The 17,377-nt window shown below is 44.4% G+C and overlaps 1 protein-coding gene across 1 annotated transcript; it reads right to left on the reverse strand.

Annotated features, from left to right (window-relative positions):
* Window positions 1-8,273: 8,273 nt before the first annotated feature.
* LOC101825196 (mRNA decay activator protein ZFP36L3) lies at window positions 8,274-10,856 on the reverse strand. Its single transcript, XM_005087852.3, has one exon. The coding sequence runs from the start codon at window positions 10,804-10,806 to the stop codon at window positions 9,298-9,300; it is 1,509 nt and encodes a 502-aa protein (XP_005087909.1). The 5' UTR covers window positions 10,807-10,856; the 3' UTR covers window positions 8,274-9,297.
* Window positions 10,857-17,377: the final 6,521 nt, after the last annotated feature.

A 17,377-nucleotide genomic window follows, 5' to 3' on the forward strand; every position in this document is an offset into this window, starting at 1 on the left:
GAAATTGGGGGATTGATATGTAAATAAGAGGGATTCTAAAATAAAAAAACCCCAAAATATAAAAAGATAAAGAAAAAAAAGAAATGTCCCCATGAGATCAGGCTGAATGCAAGACTGTAGGGCATTTTCTAATCAGTGATTGACTGATGAGGGAGGACCCAGCCCATAGTGAGTGTTGCTATCCCTGGGCTGGCAGTACTGAGTTTATAAGAAAGCAGGCTGTGCAAGTCATGGAAAGCAAGCTAGTAGAACCCCTTCATAGTTTCTGCATCAGCACCTGCCTCCAGTTTCCTGCCCTGTGTGAATTTCTGCCCTCACTGTCTTTTTGATAATGAACTGTAATACAGGAGCATAAACAAAACAAGCCCTTTCCTCTTCAAGTTGCTTTCAGTCATGGTGTTTCATTGCAGCAACAGAAACCATAACTAAGACAAGGAACATTATATTGATGGTTAGATATGATTTTTGTTAATCTGAATGACATAGACTGGCATTTGAATGGGGTTCATAACATGCCAAAGCACAAGGGACGGGGTAAACAAAAAAGAAAAGTAGAATATGGAACCTACTGTGCAGGTTAATGAAAAGAAAATGTGGCAAGATTTATGTTGAGCTATAATAGTTCCTAGGGTAAAACTGATGGGAAATCAAATGCTGTTCTTGAGACTGTTTACTAGAAGGCTTTGAGGCACCCAGTGGCAGCTCATCAAAGGAGTAAAAGAAGAAATTTAATCCAGGGATCTACATGTAGTTCCATCCTACAAAAGATTAAAGAAATTTCCTGGGATGGGAAACATGCCAGTCCCTTCTCTGATACGGTGGTCAAAGTAACCCAAAACTAAGGGCAGCCAGAAACCCAATGAAATGCCAATTCTTTGGTACCTTGCTAATGTGAAAACCACTTGAGTTTTTGTGAACACTGGAGCCAAGAGGACTTTAATCTATGGTAACCCCTAAAAGCACTGGGAAAAATAGGCAGAATTGAACATAAGAGTAGAATAGTGCATGTTAAAATGACTAGGTTTGGTTTAGACCCGGGAAGTCACACCCAAATATACACTGCAGTGCACATTTCTCCCCTGAAACAGAACGTACTGGGAATGAATTATTGCTGGGACACACACCATATACTACCTTTGGAGACTTTCTCTTGAGAATGATAGCTGTAAAAGCAGTCATATAGAGCTAAATAAGGTACTTTGACCTATCCGTGCTGCAGTACCCAATATCACTCTTTGGATAAAGCAACTGATAGAAACGATGGGAACTTTCTATCCTGTGTTGAACTTTTTCAATATATTTTGTAAGTATTCCATTACCTGCTAATTCTCCAAACCAATTTCCATTTACTTTGAATGAACTTTTGGAATACTGCTCTTAGGTGTTCCTAACAGCCCCACTATTTCTTATGGAATGGTGACCCTGGAACTTGCCTTGTTATCCCATCCACGCTCTGTGAAAGGGTTTCATTACATTGGTGTTACAATGTTAAACACTGAGTGCCTTCCAGATGTAAAAAAGCGTGTGAAAAGACATACAAGTGCACTTTAAGAAATGAACATGAGACATCAATCTCCACAGGCCCTTCTCTGCAAACTGCCCACCCATCAAGTTGTGTACAGAGTTTGGCACAGCCGTAGCAGTTTTGGATAAGGAAATCAGAAGGGCCTTTAGAGATGGCCTTACTAGCTGAGTGACATTTTCAGCAAAGATGCAAACAAAGTGTGGAAAGAAGCCAGCTGAATAAGCAGGTAAGGAAAACTTGGTCAGAGAAAGGTAAAGTCATAGGCCGTAAAGCATGTCCACATCTGGCCTCTTCAACATACTAGAGGCCATTCTTCCCAGTGTACAGATAAAGGGAACAAGCAGAAAAGTTTAGATATCAGTGAAAATTAGAGGACCCAAAGCTTTGCCAAGAAAATGAAGGCTAACATTACTATTTAACTTAACAAATCTGGTAGCTGAGCATCTGCTTGTTCACCATTGCCAGCAGATTAGTCTGGACTCTCACAATCTGTAACTGTGTTCTGTATAGTCTAGCTGTCTGTCCTCACCACATATGGTAAGAACTTGCAGGATGGTATTTTTGTTTGTTTGTTTTGTTTTTTCTTTTGGTTTTTCGACACAGGGTTTCTCTGTGTTGTTTTGGAGCCTGTCCTGGAACTTGCTCTGTAGACCAGACTGGCCTCGAACTCACAGAGATCTGCCTGCCTCTGCCTCCCAAGTGCTGGGAATAAAGATGTGCGCCAACACCTGGCTACGTGCAGGATGCTTTTTCTGGGTGTTTATAAGATCCTTTCATTGTCGTTTCCTTTAACCACAACATGAGGCTTCTAGAATACTGTGTACTTGAAGGAATTCTTAGCATACTGCTCATGTGTATCTTCAATTTACACAGTCCCTTGCATTCTGTGTCCTGCTTTATTATTTATTTCTTCTTTCTACTTCATTGGCAGGGTCTCTCTTTCTATCTCATCAGTATCCAAAAGCTTCACCACCTGGTATTTTTCTGTACTATTTGTATCAATGTTTCCCTTAACATTAGCAGTTAGCAAACTCTCTCAGAGAACTTGAAAACACGGTCTCCATCTCCAGAGTTCTTAATTGAATGTGTCTAGGGTCAGGCCTCAGAATGCTATTTCCTTTCTTTAGAATTCCTAATATTATTACTTTCTTGTTTTTTGTTTTTGTTTTACAAGACAGTATTTCTCCTTGTAGCCATAGCTGTCCTGGAACTCACTCTGTAGACCAGGCTGGCCTCAAACTCAGAGCTCTTCCTGCCTCTGCTTCCTGAGTGCTGGGATTAAAGGTATACACCACCACCATCGGCTCATAATATTATTTTAATGAAAAGATATAAAGCATATGTATCTTTGTAGCCAAAAGCAGAATGGATTATCAGACAATTTCATTTTAGGGCACTACCAGATGCATTTAAAATGATTAATTTGTTTCACATTTTAACATCTTGAATTAGAGGCTGGGAAGATAACATAGCACTTGATGAGTAGGTGTAAAGATTGGAGTTTAGATCCTTGGTCCCCATATAAAAGTCATTCAGGCCATAGTAGCCCCATCTGCAATCTCAGGACTCAGGAGGCTGAGACAGATCCCTAGAGCAAGCTGGCTAGCCAGAATAGCCAAAATGGCCATGTTTGAGGTAGAGATGGGGATGGGGAGACAAAGTTGAAAAGTCCTGGCACAAGAGGCATCCGAGTAGCAAGCATCCTTGCTTCTTCTGTTTTCCTCTTTAATCAAGTAGGAAAGAGATGAACATGGAGAAACCAAATTTCTGTAATGGTCACTTGGCCACCTGGGTGTGCATTGCAAGCAACCCTGTATTGCAGGGACAGAGAGGAGAAACTGGGGGGTGCTGAGTCAGATGTCATGTCCTCTTGGGTCAAGCAAGGCAGATGGTGCAGGCAGAAAGCCTAGTATATTGCCCACCCCCGTACGGGCCACCAGTTGTCATGACCACCTTGATCAGCAAAGAAGACGCGACTCAGGAACCCTTCTTGCAGACAGTTTATTCAGGACCTTGATGAACAGTGGAAAGGCAGCCGCGGGAGAAACCCCTCCTGCTCCCTAAATAGCCGAGGCCAGCCAACCCTGAACGGCCACATATGCATAAGCCATTGGTGCAACAGCGCGTGTAAGCAATCTGATGATCATGGCGTGACCCTGGCGGGATAGGAGCACGCCAAATAAGGAGTTGTTTGTTACCGAGAGCACTCACCTCCGGGATGGTGGAAGGCGGAAGCCGGCACCATCTTTAAGGTGCAGTGTGGCGCAGCTCTCCACACTGCCCAAAACATGTTTTCTCCTCATGCTACCAGATGCCACCACTGACCATGATTCCCACTTCCTACTTTCTGTGGAGCCCAAGGAAAGATGACCCAAGGAACTTTGAATGAGACTAGTACCAGGATGTTGGCCTTCATGAGCTGAACCCCATTTCCTTAAGGTCCTCTATACTCACCCCACCTTTGTAGTTGACAATTATCAGACTGGTTAAGAGTTATTACCATGGAGAGGAATGACACGAGTATTTATAGCTAGTGATGAGAACTTAAAGCCTACAGTCTGTGCAGCTTTTATGGACACTTGGTTGCTTAGACCCAGAGGAATGATGTGCTAACTAAAGTAGATAGAGCCAGCCAGCAACCAGGTCCTGATGAATTTGTAGTGGCTTGCGGGTAAGAAGCTACTATTGTCTCTGGCCTTTCTGGTAAAAGGTGTGAAGTCCCACAGGTAGGGAATCTTGCAGGTCTCTGTAGAAATATTGTAGTAGATTTCAGAGTAGTAGTCATTCAGTAGGAGGCGGCAAGGGCATAAGAAGCTGTGCCCTGGTCTCTAGGGTCTATGCTGTCCTTGGCAGATTACAGAATCCCTGTCTCTAGCCCAGAGCCCCTGGCTCCTATCTCACTATTGAAGTTGTTGCAGCTCTCAAATTATCGTTGATTCTCGTGTTAAAAGAGAAAAATGAGAGTATGTGAAACGGTTCAACAAGTAAAAGTGCTGGTAGCCAAGCCTAATCATCTGAATGTGGTCCATGGAACCTACATAGCTGAAGGGAAGAACTTCCCACAAGTTGTCCACTGGCAGGACATCTTACCCACACACATGCATAAAAACATAAAAAGCTTTAGTTCTCAAAAGTTTTCAAATTAGTAAAATAACTTAACTATTCAGCTGAATATGACACTATTGAGACAAAGGGACAACACTGGGCTGGGAATGGAAGCCAACAAATGCTATTCATTTTCTGGCAAATCCCAAATTGTTTTCTAAGCCGTTTCAGATATTGCTGCTTCTGTTGACCAGGAAGTCACACATTAAAAAAAGTTTATTGATATGTAAGAATACTTTATTTCTCCTCTTGGATGCTAGTTCTCCATCTATATGGTCAATGAATTCATTTTTTTCCATCATTGTATTCCTAGGACCTAGAAGAATTCTTATATGTCCTGTGGACCACCCACTTGTCATTTGGAAGAATTTCATAGGAGCTGTGTTGTTTTGAGTAATAATGGCCCCCATAAGCTCATATATTTGAATGCTTAATCTTCATGGATTGACATCATTTGAGAAGGACTAAAAGATGTGGCCTTGGAGTAGGCGTAGGCTTGTAGGTGGAAGTGTTTCACTGAGGATAGGTTTTTTTGGGTTTCAGAAACCCATGCTAAGTCTAGTCCTCTCTTCCCATTGCTTGAGAATCAGGATGTAGAACCCTCAGATACTTCTCCAGAACCATGTCTGCCTAAGTGCTGCCATGTTCCCAACATCATAATGGACTGAGCCTCTAAAACTGTAAGTCAGCCCCAATTAAATGCTTTCTTTCATAAGAGTTGCTGTGGTCATGATATCTCTTCACAGTAATAGAACAGTGACAAAGACAGAACTTGGTACAAAGGATCAGGGTACTGCTGTGATAGGCCTGATCATGCAGTTTGTTGGAGGCATATGGAAGACTTTGGGACTTTGGACTGCAAAAGAGGTTGAACACTGAAAATTGGGCTTAATGGACCCTCATAGCAGAAGTATTAGAAGACAGTGTTGAGGCTGACTTGAACTATGGCTGCCCAGTGCGCAAGGATATGTTTAAAGAGACACCTGATGCTAAATGGAAGAAAGGGAGTCGTGACCTCAGGGCAAGACACCCACACAGCTAATCTTCCAGCTTGTGAAAAGTAATTAAAGAAAAAGCTTAAGCAGTGAAGGAAACCATCAATAACAGAATGTAATTGAAGAAGGGGCCCAAGTTCCACCCCCACCAAGTAGAACAACTTGGCAGCTTGTAGTTCTGGCTTTACAACCAATGATACAATAAATGGGTTATGAACATTCCCTCCCCTGGGCTAAGGAAAGCTACTGAGGTCAGGCATGTGTAAGGGTGTCCCTACATGGGAGCCCAGAGAGGTCTTTGTGTAAAGCTGTGAAGTTAAAGTATGAATTGCCTTGGTGACCCCAAGATTTGGAGATGTCAGAGTCGTGGGGTACCTGCCAGGAAGAGCTGCCAACAGGGAATGGAACCAGCCCAAGAGAGAAGTGTGTTGAAGTTAACAAAGCTGAAAGGCCTTAGAGATGTGAAAATCATTCTGCTATCAGGCATGGAGATGCAGAGTTTGGGGGTTGCTCTGCTGGTTTTCAGTCTTTTCTTTGGTCCAGTATTTTCTTACTATGCTTCCTTCCCTATGTTTTGGTATGGTAATGTATATCCTGTGCATTATATGTTTGAAGTATGTGATCTACTTTTTTGATTTTTGATTTTATATGGGGTTATAGTTAAGAGATTGCATGAGTCTCAGAAGAGACTTTGAATGTTGGACTTTTATAAAACTATATGGATTTTTGCGGTTGTACTGAGTGCATTTTGCATTATGATATGGCTACAAGCCTATGGGATCAGGGAGTGGAATGTAGTGGCTTGAAAAGTAACCAGTGACAAGATGGGCCAAGGAAGAGAAACAGGGTTGAACCCTGAGGGTCAGCAAAAAGGCTTCATAATTCATGTGTATGACTCAGCAGCACCAATGCCTGTGATGCCAACATTATCTGAGCCTTGAGCACCAAGTTTTATCTTCTTTTAGGTGGAGGACAGACTCTAATGAAATATATACTACTACTTTAGGAGCCATTCTCCTTGTTTTCCACGTACGGAGACTCTACATAAAGATTCTCATTGCCATTATGCTTATACAGAATAAAATAAAAATTTGCATATGTACCCTCTTATCACCACATAACTTTTAGTGCTTTCCAAAGGGATGTTGATGAATCTAGAGCCATGGCTATGCATTTTCTATGGAAAATAAGGAATGTGTATAGCAGTGGTTCTCAACGTTCCTAACGCTATGGCCCCTTCATACAGTATCTTATGTTGTAGTAACCCCCAGCCAGAAATTTATTTTCATTGAAACTCTGTAAGTCTAATTTTGCTACTGTTATGAATCATAATGTAATTATCTGATATGCAGGATATTTGATATGTGAACCCTGTGAAGGGGTCATTCATCACCCAAAGGGGTCACTGCCCACAAGCTGAGAATCACTGGTATATAGTATACTGGGAGTTGAAAGAGACTTCTTGGTTGGCAAGGATGGGGTGGAGTTGGGGGTAGCACATTCTGTTAGAAGCAGGCAGGCTACGTGTGCTGGTACATGCCTTTATTCACAACATTTTGGGGGCAGAGGCAGGCAGATCTCTGTAAGTTCAAGGCCAGTCTGGTCTACATATTGAGTCCCTGGCCAGCCATAACTACACAGGGTAAGATTCTGTACACACACACACACACACACACACACACACACACACACACACACACACACACGTAGGGCTTTAGGCATTTGAAGCCTGGTTTGCATAGTGAGTTCCACATCAGTGAAGGCTACAAAGTGAGATCCCATCCTCGCTCCAACCAAAAATTTTATAAAAATGCTTCCTGAGCAGCAATGATCATAACATTAGCACTTTAAAATTATTTTATATGTATGGTTGTTTGGTCTGCCTGCATATCTGTATATCCCGTGTGTCTGGTCCCAGTGGAGGGCAGAAGAGGGCATTTGCTCTCCTGGAACTAGAGTTACAAACCTTTGGGAGCCACTGTATGCATGTTGAGAATGGAATTAGGGTCCTGGGGAAAAGCAGCCAGTGTTCCTAACCACTGAGCCATCTCTCCAGCCCACAGACATTTGCATTCTTACTTGAACAAGTCACCCACAGCTGAAACAGATGACATAGCCATCTCATTTAGCAGTCACAAGAAACTTATGGAGCAGAGAAGCTTGCTGTCTTCATTTAACAGTGGGTAAAGGCACTTGCTGGCAAGCCCGATGACCAGAGTTCAATCCCCAAGACTCAAGTGGTGGGAGGCGAAAACTTATTCCCAGAAGTAGTCTTTGTGGTCTTCTGACCTCCACATATCCTCAGTCTACAAATAAATAATGTTCTTTAAAAAATCATGTGTTATTTTGAAATTTATATAAGCATGGAAGGAAATGATACAACATCTTAAGGTAATGGGTGGGGGAGTTTGTGGGGGTCTTACTTCTTTGATCTGTACTATTAGCTAGTGAAGGAGTCTGAAGTTGGGAGAGTCAATATCATCAAATGTGTATCCACAGAAATAACCCTGGTTAAACTCACTGAATCACAAAGCCAAACAAAAAGGCAAGAACACGGGAAAGGGACCTGTGTGTCGGGGTACGAACCAGGTTGGGAGAGAGCTAAGCAGTGGGGTGGGGTAAGAATCACCGGAACCACTACATACATGTATGAAACTTTGAAAGAACGCATTTAATAAGCTATTTTTGTTCATTATTTAAGTGAGGTTACAAAAGATATATATGACCTTGAAAAGTATATACTCTACATTTTACCAGTTAATAATGGCAATCATAATGTAACATTAAAAAATGCAGGTATTACTTTTCATCAGCTAGATAATCAGAGCGCAAACAGAACTATAAGCATATACTCTTACTAGATTATAAACAAATGGTTTTCTTCATATTGACTCGTGGCACATAAGTGCAAATCAACTCAAAACACATAAAACTTAAGCAGTTATTCTCAAACAATTTAAACTTATCTCTTCCCAAGGCTTCCAGAGAGTAGACAGAATGCTCCTAAGCCATTCATCCATAAGTGGTGGCAACGAAGCCATTATCAAGTTTTGGAAGGCAAGCGTTTCTCACCCCCAAGACATTTATTATTTTCAAAAATAAAATAGCCACAGACAACAGAGAAGCTGAGCATTACTAGGAAGGCATACTCACGGCAAATTATTGGATTCTGAAAGTATGGCAAGGTGATGGTTGTCAGCTGGTTTGCTGACACTGGTCTGAGACAAATATTAGTCATTCACTGCAAGGTACAAATTCCCACATCTGTGATGTAATTAAGGTTTTCAAGAGAGAAAAAAGGAGAGTGCTAGACTAATTTGTTTTACATAGTGTCTCGAATTGAGACCTAAAAAGGATGTGGGTTTTTTGTTTATTTTATCTGCATTACAACTCTTCATTGCTTAACACAAAAAGTTTCTTGCCTTTTGTTTTCAACAAGAATTAAACTCCCTAATAACAATGAAAATAATAAACACCAAAACAAGAAAACTCAAACAGAAGGATGGGGTCTCTCCCAACAGAGTTTAAGTGCAAGCTTTCAATGAGCCCCTCAAATCTGCCTGTGGCTTTGTCATCTCTCTGACCCCAGTGCACTCAGTAGGTGAGAGACAAGCAAAGGATTTCCCCCAACACCCCCGCATAGTCTCTCCTCATCATTGACACCTTTTTGCCTCATTTATCAGAGTCCGAGAGGCGACTGAAGATAGGCAGGCGGCGACTGGGTTGAGCGCTGGGAGATTCGATGCCGTTGGGGCTGCTGGAGCTCGAGGAGCAACTCAAAAGGTTGTCAAAGCTGTTGGTGCCCAACAGGGAATCCAGGTTGCTGGTGAGCACATCGAACTCTGGCGACTCGGACTGGGCATCTGGCAACTGGAGGCTCAAGTACTGCGCAGAACCTTCAGCAACAGTGGCGTCAGTGATCGTGGCAGAGGAGGTGGCGTGAGCAGCTGCTGTTCCAGCAGGGCCAGCTATAGCTGCTGCGGTGGTGCCAGGGGTGGCAAAGGTGGCAGAGGCAGCCCCTGGAGCAATGGCAGCGGCGGCCGTGGGGGCGACGGCGGCTGGAGGGCGGACCATGGGCATCTGGAATTGCCCTGGAGCCGCCAGGCTCTGCTGCTGGCTGTGATAGTAGGCAGCGGCATTCGCTGCGGCCAAGTTTTGGTTCTGGAATGTCATAGGCGCCATGTAGCCACCCATCCCCTGACCGAAGGCGAAGGTATTGTTGGCACAGGTGGTGCACGGCACTCCGCCATTGCGGTAGAACACAGCAGCTGCAGAAGCAGCCTCAGAAGCCGCAGCCACAGCGGCACAGCATGTCGAGGGGACTGTGGCCCCCGGGTATGATGACGGCAGAAGCATACCTGAGTTCATCGTCGGTTGGTTGACCAGCACAGGCGCCTCAAGAGGATGGCTATGGCCCGATGGTAAGCCGGAAGAGCTGGCAGAGCTGACGGTCTGCAGCCTCGGCTGTGGCTCCCCGTTCAAGCCCAAGTGCCCCGCATCACAACCATTGGCGGAGCTCTGCTCCCCTGAGGTGCTCCCAGAAAGCACAGGTTGATGCTCTTGCTGGTTGTGGATGAAGTGGCAACGAGTGCCATAGGGGCAGAAGCCAACGCTGTGGAAGGTGCGACAAGGCTCAGTCTTGTACTTGGGGTGCCTCGACAGGGTACGCAGCTCGCGGGAACCATGCGCGAACTGGCATTTGTGGCCGTACCTGCAAATGCCGCTTTCCTCAAAGGGCCGACACAGCTCGGTCTTGTAGCGCTCCGAAGTGACTGTGGAGTTAGAGCTACTTGCCTTCTGCTGCTGAGGTGGCCGCTGCTGCAGGCTATGCTGGCTGTTCTCCGGGTGGAACTGCCGTACTGCATAAGCACCCGAGGGCTCCAGGGGAGCGCCTTGAGAGATCGAGCCGGTCGCCCCCAACTGGCCGTTACCACAGCTGTTAGCGCCTCTCAGGAAGCTGGAGGAGCAGCCTTCGGTGTAGTTGAAGGCTCTCGGAGCCAGGTGGTCGAGCACTTGGGGGTTGCTGGATGAAGGCGGCGGGATGAAGCCAGGCGCGAAGTTGGAGCTGGAAGGAGCTGCCCCATTGGTGAAGAGTGTGCCATTCAGGTTGGGGTTGGCCAGAGACATCTCGTTCCTGCGCATGATGTCTGTGCCGTAGAAGGTCCACAGAAGTGTTGACATCTTTCTGGGACCTTTAAAGTCCAGAACTCCAAGCAAGGAGGACGGGAGAAATCTTCGTGGCAGAACCAGCGAACACGAGGAGAAAAGAGCGAGCAGGAGGGGCAGGGAGGAGCCAAAAGTTTGTTCGTGACCAAGGGAGGGCCAATAAAAGAAGGAAGCAGTGAGGGCTAAGTGTAAGATGTCCAGGTACGCCACCAAGTGGAGAATGACGAGGAGTAGCAAAGATTTTTACGCCTTGCTCCGTACTGTGTGGAGTGATGTACGCCCCCTGGGGCGCTCAAATTGCAGGAACTCAGAAGCCAGCAAAAGCCACGCCCAAAGGCTCTGCAGTCCTCTTTCCGGGACCTCGTGACAGGGGGAGGTCTCTGTTCTAATTTCTCAGCCTAAGGATATTGCGTTTGTCCTTCTAACATTTGAGCAACACAATGAAAGATAACTACTAGACACCAAATAATCCCACAACTCCCATCTTTAACTAAAGAGCTCATTTAGTAAAGGAGCCCCTCCTCCGCCACCCTCCACCAACCCTCCCCCACCACCTCCGCCACCCCCGCCATCCCCACCCCTATTCAGTCAGTACAGACTTGCTACCAAGCTGAAGCCTGGAACCCACACCGTGGAAAGAACCGATTTCCTCCAGTTGTTCTGACTTTCATATGTGTGTCACAGCATGTGCGCATAACCCACCACCGTAACCCACATCCGAGCACACAAATGTAATTTTTTAAAAATTATTTTTTTAAAAATTAATGTTTAAAAAATTTTGTTGTATGCCTTCAAAGTTTAAGTATGGTCATCGTGATGATTCATTGGGTAAACGGGCTTGCCACTAAACCTAATTTTGAGTCTAGAACCCACACAGTGGAAATTCAGAATTGATTTCTGAAAGTTGTGCTCTTACCGCCACACAAACATCAATATGCCTTTGTGTCCGCATACGAACACACAGAATATGAATAAATAAAAGCATATTGGGTTATATTTTTCAGCGTGGTGGAATTAGGCAGATGGCTGAGCAGATAAAAAGACACTTGCAACAAACCTGATGACTTGAGCTAAAGTCCCGGAACCCACGTGGTGGAAGGAAAGTACCAACTCTCAGAAGTTCTATTCTGACTGCCAGGCCTTTGCAATGGCAAGTGACACGTGCTTCCCTCACAAAAAAAAAAAATTAAAGTAATTTTTTTTGTTGCATGCATTCAAGGTGGTAGATTGTATGCATTCAAGGGTTATCAAGATGGCTCAATCTCTGTGAGTTCAAGGCCAGCCTGGTCTAAAGAGCTTGTTCCAGGACAGACAGGACTACACAATGAAACCCTGTATCGAAAAACAACAACAACAACAACCCCCCCAAAAAAAGATGGCTCGGTGTGTATTGGTGCTTGCTGCCAAGCTCAAAGACCTTAGTTTGGTCCCCAGTATCCAAAGGGTGGAGGGGGAGAGTCAGCTTCTGCACGTTGTTCTCTGACCTCCACATATGTACACTGTGGCATGAGAATGCACACGAAAATAAACACGCAATTTGAATTTTTAAGCCATTTTCTCTTGTATGCATTCAAGATGGTTAAATTAGGGCTGGCAAGAAGATTCAGCAAGTAAAAGACACTTGTTGTTTGTTTACTTTGCTTTGTTGTTTTTTGAGACAGGGTTTCTCTGTGGTTTTGGAGGCTGTCCTGGAACTCGCTCTTTAGACCAGGCTGGCCTCGAACTCACAGATATCTGCCTGCCTCTGTAAAAGTCTCTTGCCCCCTGCTCAACAAGTGGAGTTCAAGCCCTGAACTCACGTGGGAGAAAAGGAGAACCATTTCATCATTGTTCTGACACACACACAGTAAACAATAATTTGTAATAATAAAGGCAGATTTGGGGCTACATGCACTCAACATGGTAGGATTAAAGTTGACTAAATGATTCAGTGGGTATCTGCCACCATACTAATAACCTGAGCTTAAACCCCGGGATTCACAATGTAGGACAGAACTGACTCTGTTGTTTGATTTTTCAAACAGAGTATACGTGCTTATGCTGAGGGAAAAAATGTGGCAAACTGAGTACTGAAATAGCATGGCTATTTTATGCGTTGTGACAAAAAAACGTTTCCTGGGGAGATAAAACACACATGTCTATTCACCCCAGATAAAGAGCCCAAGACAGACTAAACTACAGATACTATCAAAGTCCAATTTGGTGAGCCAATGGTTTTATTGGGGTTACTTACAGGAATATAGGTAAGGGGTCACTTACAGGAGCAGACCGCTGCCTCACGAAAGTCCACCCCAGCCCGCGTGTCAGCTCACAAGGCCAGGAACCTGGAGCACACTGCACAGCCTGCAGGCTGCTCAACAGGTTGGTGAGTGCCATTTCCAGGTGCCTCCGTTGGTGAAAACCTCTTCCAGCTAGGCAAGTTTCTGCTTCTTCCAGGCAGCTGGTCTGGGCTCCTCTGAGACTCTGGTTTGCAGCTCAGCTTCTTTTCATCTGAAAGGGACTTTATTCTTTACTCTGGCAGGGAGGGACTTAGTGAATGCAATCAGTTTGGGGGACTTCTTAGAACTACTTTGAGTTGTTTATCTCCCTGTTTAAGGAGCTTCCTGAAGCTCTTTTGCGTTGTTTACCTTCCTGTTTAGGGAGCTTCCTGCAGGGTGGAATGTTTCAGTCCTCTGAGGAAACTCTTATACAGCAGTATATTAAGGGCTTTTGCAGTTTTATTAGTTATAATTTTAACAGCAGCCTATACTCTTGGAATATGGTTTAACATATACATGGGAGTAGGGTACCCTCAGGAACCATCCTCTGCCAGTACTGGGCCATAATAATGGATTTTTCACTCACCCATCCATCATCTCTCTAGTTGACAAATCTGTAGGGCATGCCATTTACTTTTGAGTCTCCCAGTCTCTGAATAATGAAAGACTCCCAAATGGTCCCCTTTGGTAAGTGGGAGCAGGAAGAGAGGTGTACCAGTAGACCCCAAACACGATCCTGGTCAGTTTGGGAGAAGTATAATCTGGGCTGTTATATCCAGTATAATTCACCTACAGCCTGCCATTTGATATATGCATTGACATTGCTCCAGGCTTATCAGAGATGAGAAAAACAGGACAAGGGGCAAACGATTGGCTTAAAGGAGTACATTATAGAAACTTTGGCCCAGGCATGCCACGCTTCCAAAAGAAGTGATTAATTTCCAGAAGGGAAGATAGTTTTCCCAATAATTAATTTTGTTTGGAGCTAGGTGGTGGTGGCACATGCCTTTAGTGCCAGCACTCAGGAGGCAGAGGCAGGTAGATCTCTCTGAGTTCCAGGACAGCCTGGTCTACAGAGATACACAGAGAAACCCTGTCTTGAAAAACAAAATAAAACCAAAAAAAGCGCTTTGTTTTGTAGCTCTGGATAGCCTGGAACTCCCTGTGTAGACTGGGCTGGCCTCAAACACACAGAGGCCTCTGCCTCTGGGGTAATGGACTTAAAGGCATGTGCCACCCCACCCACCTCCAATGATTGAAGTTTTAAGGAACCAAACCCTGGTAACAGAACTGGAGTATCCTGTCTCATTATAAGGCTTGCGGGGATTCAATTCATTAGTCTCTTAAGGCCACTGATCTTCCATATTAGTTTCCTCAGATACGTGGCCAGAAAGAGACCTTTATAGACCGGCTATAGTCTCTGTCTGGACCAAAAACACTTTCTTATTATTGCATGAATAGGAAGTATGCTACCTTTTATTTTCTCTTAAAAAGTGTGGAGGGTCTGGATTTGGCTTTATGGATGATAGAAACTCTTATAACACAACAGTCCCTATGCACATGCTCTGCTCCAATCTGCCAGGGGTTTCTTAGGCTGGGGATACTGAAATTAACAAGGTTACCAGGTCCCTAGTTGACAGTCAGATGCAGCAGCCTCCTTTTGCAGGAGTACTATTTTGTACTTTCCCTGCCAGGTGGCTCATGAGATGTACCCAGTTAGGACAGTGAAAATGGGCATTAGGGGTGCATCTGGCCTGAATTGAGGGCTGGTGACATTTAGCCTGTATTCCCACTTCCAGCATAGTCCTCTCAATGTCTCAACAAAGTGGATCAGCCATAAACTATGGTTGCATACACACATAAAAGTATCCGCACTGGTTTTCCTAGGTTAGAGAGTTGTACCTTTTGGATCATTTGTCCCTTGGCCTGGAGGATGGCTCTGAACCACCAATCATTCCTTTGTTGGAGAGTACTGTGCATTAAAACATGTATAGTGTGTCCCATGTTACAGATGGAATAGGTGATTTTGTTATGCTCACAGGTTCCCTGGACATTTCCTTGGTATGAGATATGGGTGTGATACATAAAGTATTGTCCCAAGTGAATTAGGTAAATACACAGAATGAGGGAGCTGGACCCTCAAAGCAGGGTCAGATCAGTAGTAGCTAACAGTGGCTATGCATCCTATCCACAGATAGCAAGAGTGCAAATAGAAACTTTCACAACAGGTCCAGTTAGCTGCCTATTTACTCCAGATAGGGCATCAGTGACAGAACAGTTCTGTTTACTCTTGTGAACCAATGATTTCCTTTGGGTTTTTTTTTCATTTTGCATACCAACCAGAGTTTCCCCTCCCTCCTCTCTTCCTGTTCCCTCCCCCCCTCCTACACCCCATCCACTCCTCCTCTATCTTCATCTCCATTCAAATGGGGTTAGGCCTCCCATGGGAATTAACAAAGGATGTCATATCAAGTCTAAGCAGGACCAAGCTCCTCCCCTCTACATCAAAGCTCAACTAGGCATCCCACAATAGGGAGTAGGTTCCAAATAGCCAGCTCATGCATCAGGGACAGGTCCTTGTCTCAGTGCTAGGGGCCCCCACAAAAGACCAAGTTACACAACTGTCACCCAGATGTTGAGGGCCTAGGTTGGTCCCAGGCCAGTTCCCTAACTGTCTGTCTAGAGTCAGTGAGCTCCCAGGAGCTCAGGTCAGTTGTCTCTGTGGTTTTCCAGTCATGATCTTCACACACACACACACACACACACACACACACACACACACACACACACACACACACACACGCTTGCTTGCTCATATAATCCCTTCACCCTCTCTTCAACTGGATTCCTAGATCTCAGCCCAGTGCTTGGATCTCTGCATCAGCCTCCATCAGGTACTGGATGAAGGCTCTATAATGACAATTAGGGTGGTCACCAATCTGATTACAGGAGAAGACCAGTTCAGGGACCCTGTCTACTATTGCTAGGAGTCTTAGCTGGAATCATCCTTGTGGGTTCCTAGGGGTTTTCCTGTTACCAGGTTTCTCCCTAACCCCATAATGGCCCCTTCTATCAAGATATTTCTTTCATTACTCTCCCACTCCGTCCTGCCCCCAACTTTACAATCCTGATCCCTCATGTTCCCATCCCCCTATACCCTCCAGTCTTACAGGAACAGGGTGACTCAAAAATGCAGCTGCCTCGCAGAGAAGCCCACCCCAGCATGAGTGCTGACTCACAAAAGCTGTGTCCCCAGGAGCTTTCTTCTGGGACTGCAGGCAGGCTCCACTGAACAGATAATCTCTTCAGCCAGCATTTGTTTACTTCTTTTCTAACCTTTGGGAGGGCCCCTGCAAACCTTACAGCTTTCTCAGCTACCCAAATCTTGTAAGTTTTATTTAGTTCTCAGCTGTTGGATCCTCCATTTTCCCTACAGGAGGGAAGTTTCAGTTCTGAGGAGACAGCTACATAACATTAAAAGAAGCCATTTACTTCTTACCTTAGTCACTGTTTTCCAAAATAACACAAGCAGAGATGTTTATTAACCCATTCATTACTGTTATATATTAACTATATGTAGTTATTTTGTTATTTATATATTTATGACTTGTTTTTTCTTCAGTCAAGAAATTTCCAAGTCTTTGTCCACATTCTCTCTTTAAAAATTATTTCTTGGCAGTTGAGTTGACATTTTCTTAATCCAATATTGGCCATCCTAGAACTTTCGCCTGCATGGTATAATTAACAATGAAGTTTGAATAACTTAAATTTCTATAAGGTAGGGCTTTGTCTGAAGAAATCTGGTGAGTACATTAAATGAATAATACTATGGCTACTGAAACAAGGTTGTGGATGTATGTGTCTCAAAGGGCAAAGACAGACATTCATTATTGTGAAAAGAAAAGCAAGTTTGTAGTTTGTAGTTCATGCCATAAATTAAGGTAGTATTTTTATAAAAATTGGCAAGACTTTTAATGTTCATTAAAAATATTTCCATGGGGCAAGGGAGTTGGCTCACTGGGTAAAGTTTTCGCTGTACAAGCATGAGGACCTGAGTTCAGATCCCAATTGCTCCCAGTAAATGCACAGTGCTCCAGAACTTATCTGTAACCTGAGTCCTAGAGGAACGGAGCCAGACAGATGCCAGGGCTTGCTGAAGTGCCAGCGGAGCTGAAGTGGCCAGGTTCAGCAAGAAACCCTATCTCAAAACAACAAGATCAACAGCAGTGGAGGAAACACTTGATGTCTTACTGTGAATGACTATCTCACTCAAGGGAAACTGAGAAAAACAGTAAGTCTGACTGATTTCAAAGAAATGTTTAAAACTC

This window comes from Mesocricetus auratus, unplaced genomic scaffold, assembly GCF_017639785.1.
Source record: "Mesocricetus auratus isolate SY011 unplaced genomic scaffold, BCM_Maur_2.0 Super-Scaffold_100003, whole genome shotgun sequence".
Classification (NCBI taxonomy): Eukaryota; Metazoa; Chordata; class Mammalia; order Rodentia; family Cricetidae; genus Mesocricetus; species Mesocricetus auratus.

Bases quoted from the DNA above. Each gene is read 5' to 3' on its own strand.
- LOC101825196 (XM_005087852.3), bottom strand. From the start codon at position 10,806: ATGTCAACACTTCTGTGGACCTTCTACGGCACAGACATCATGCGCAGG.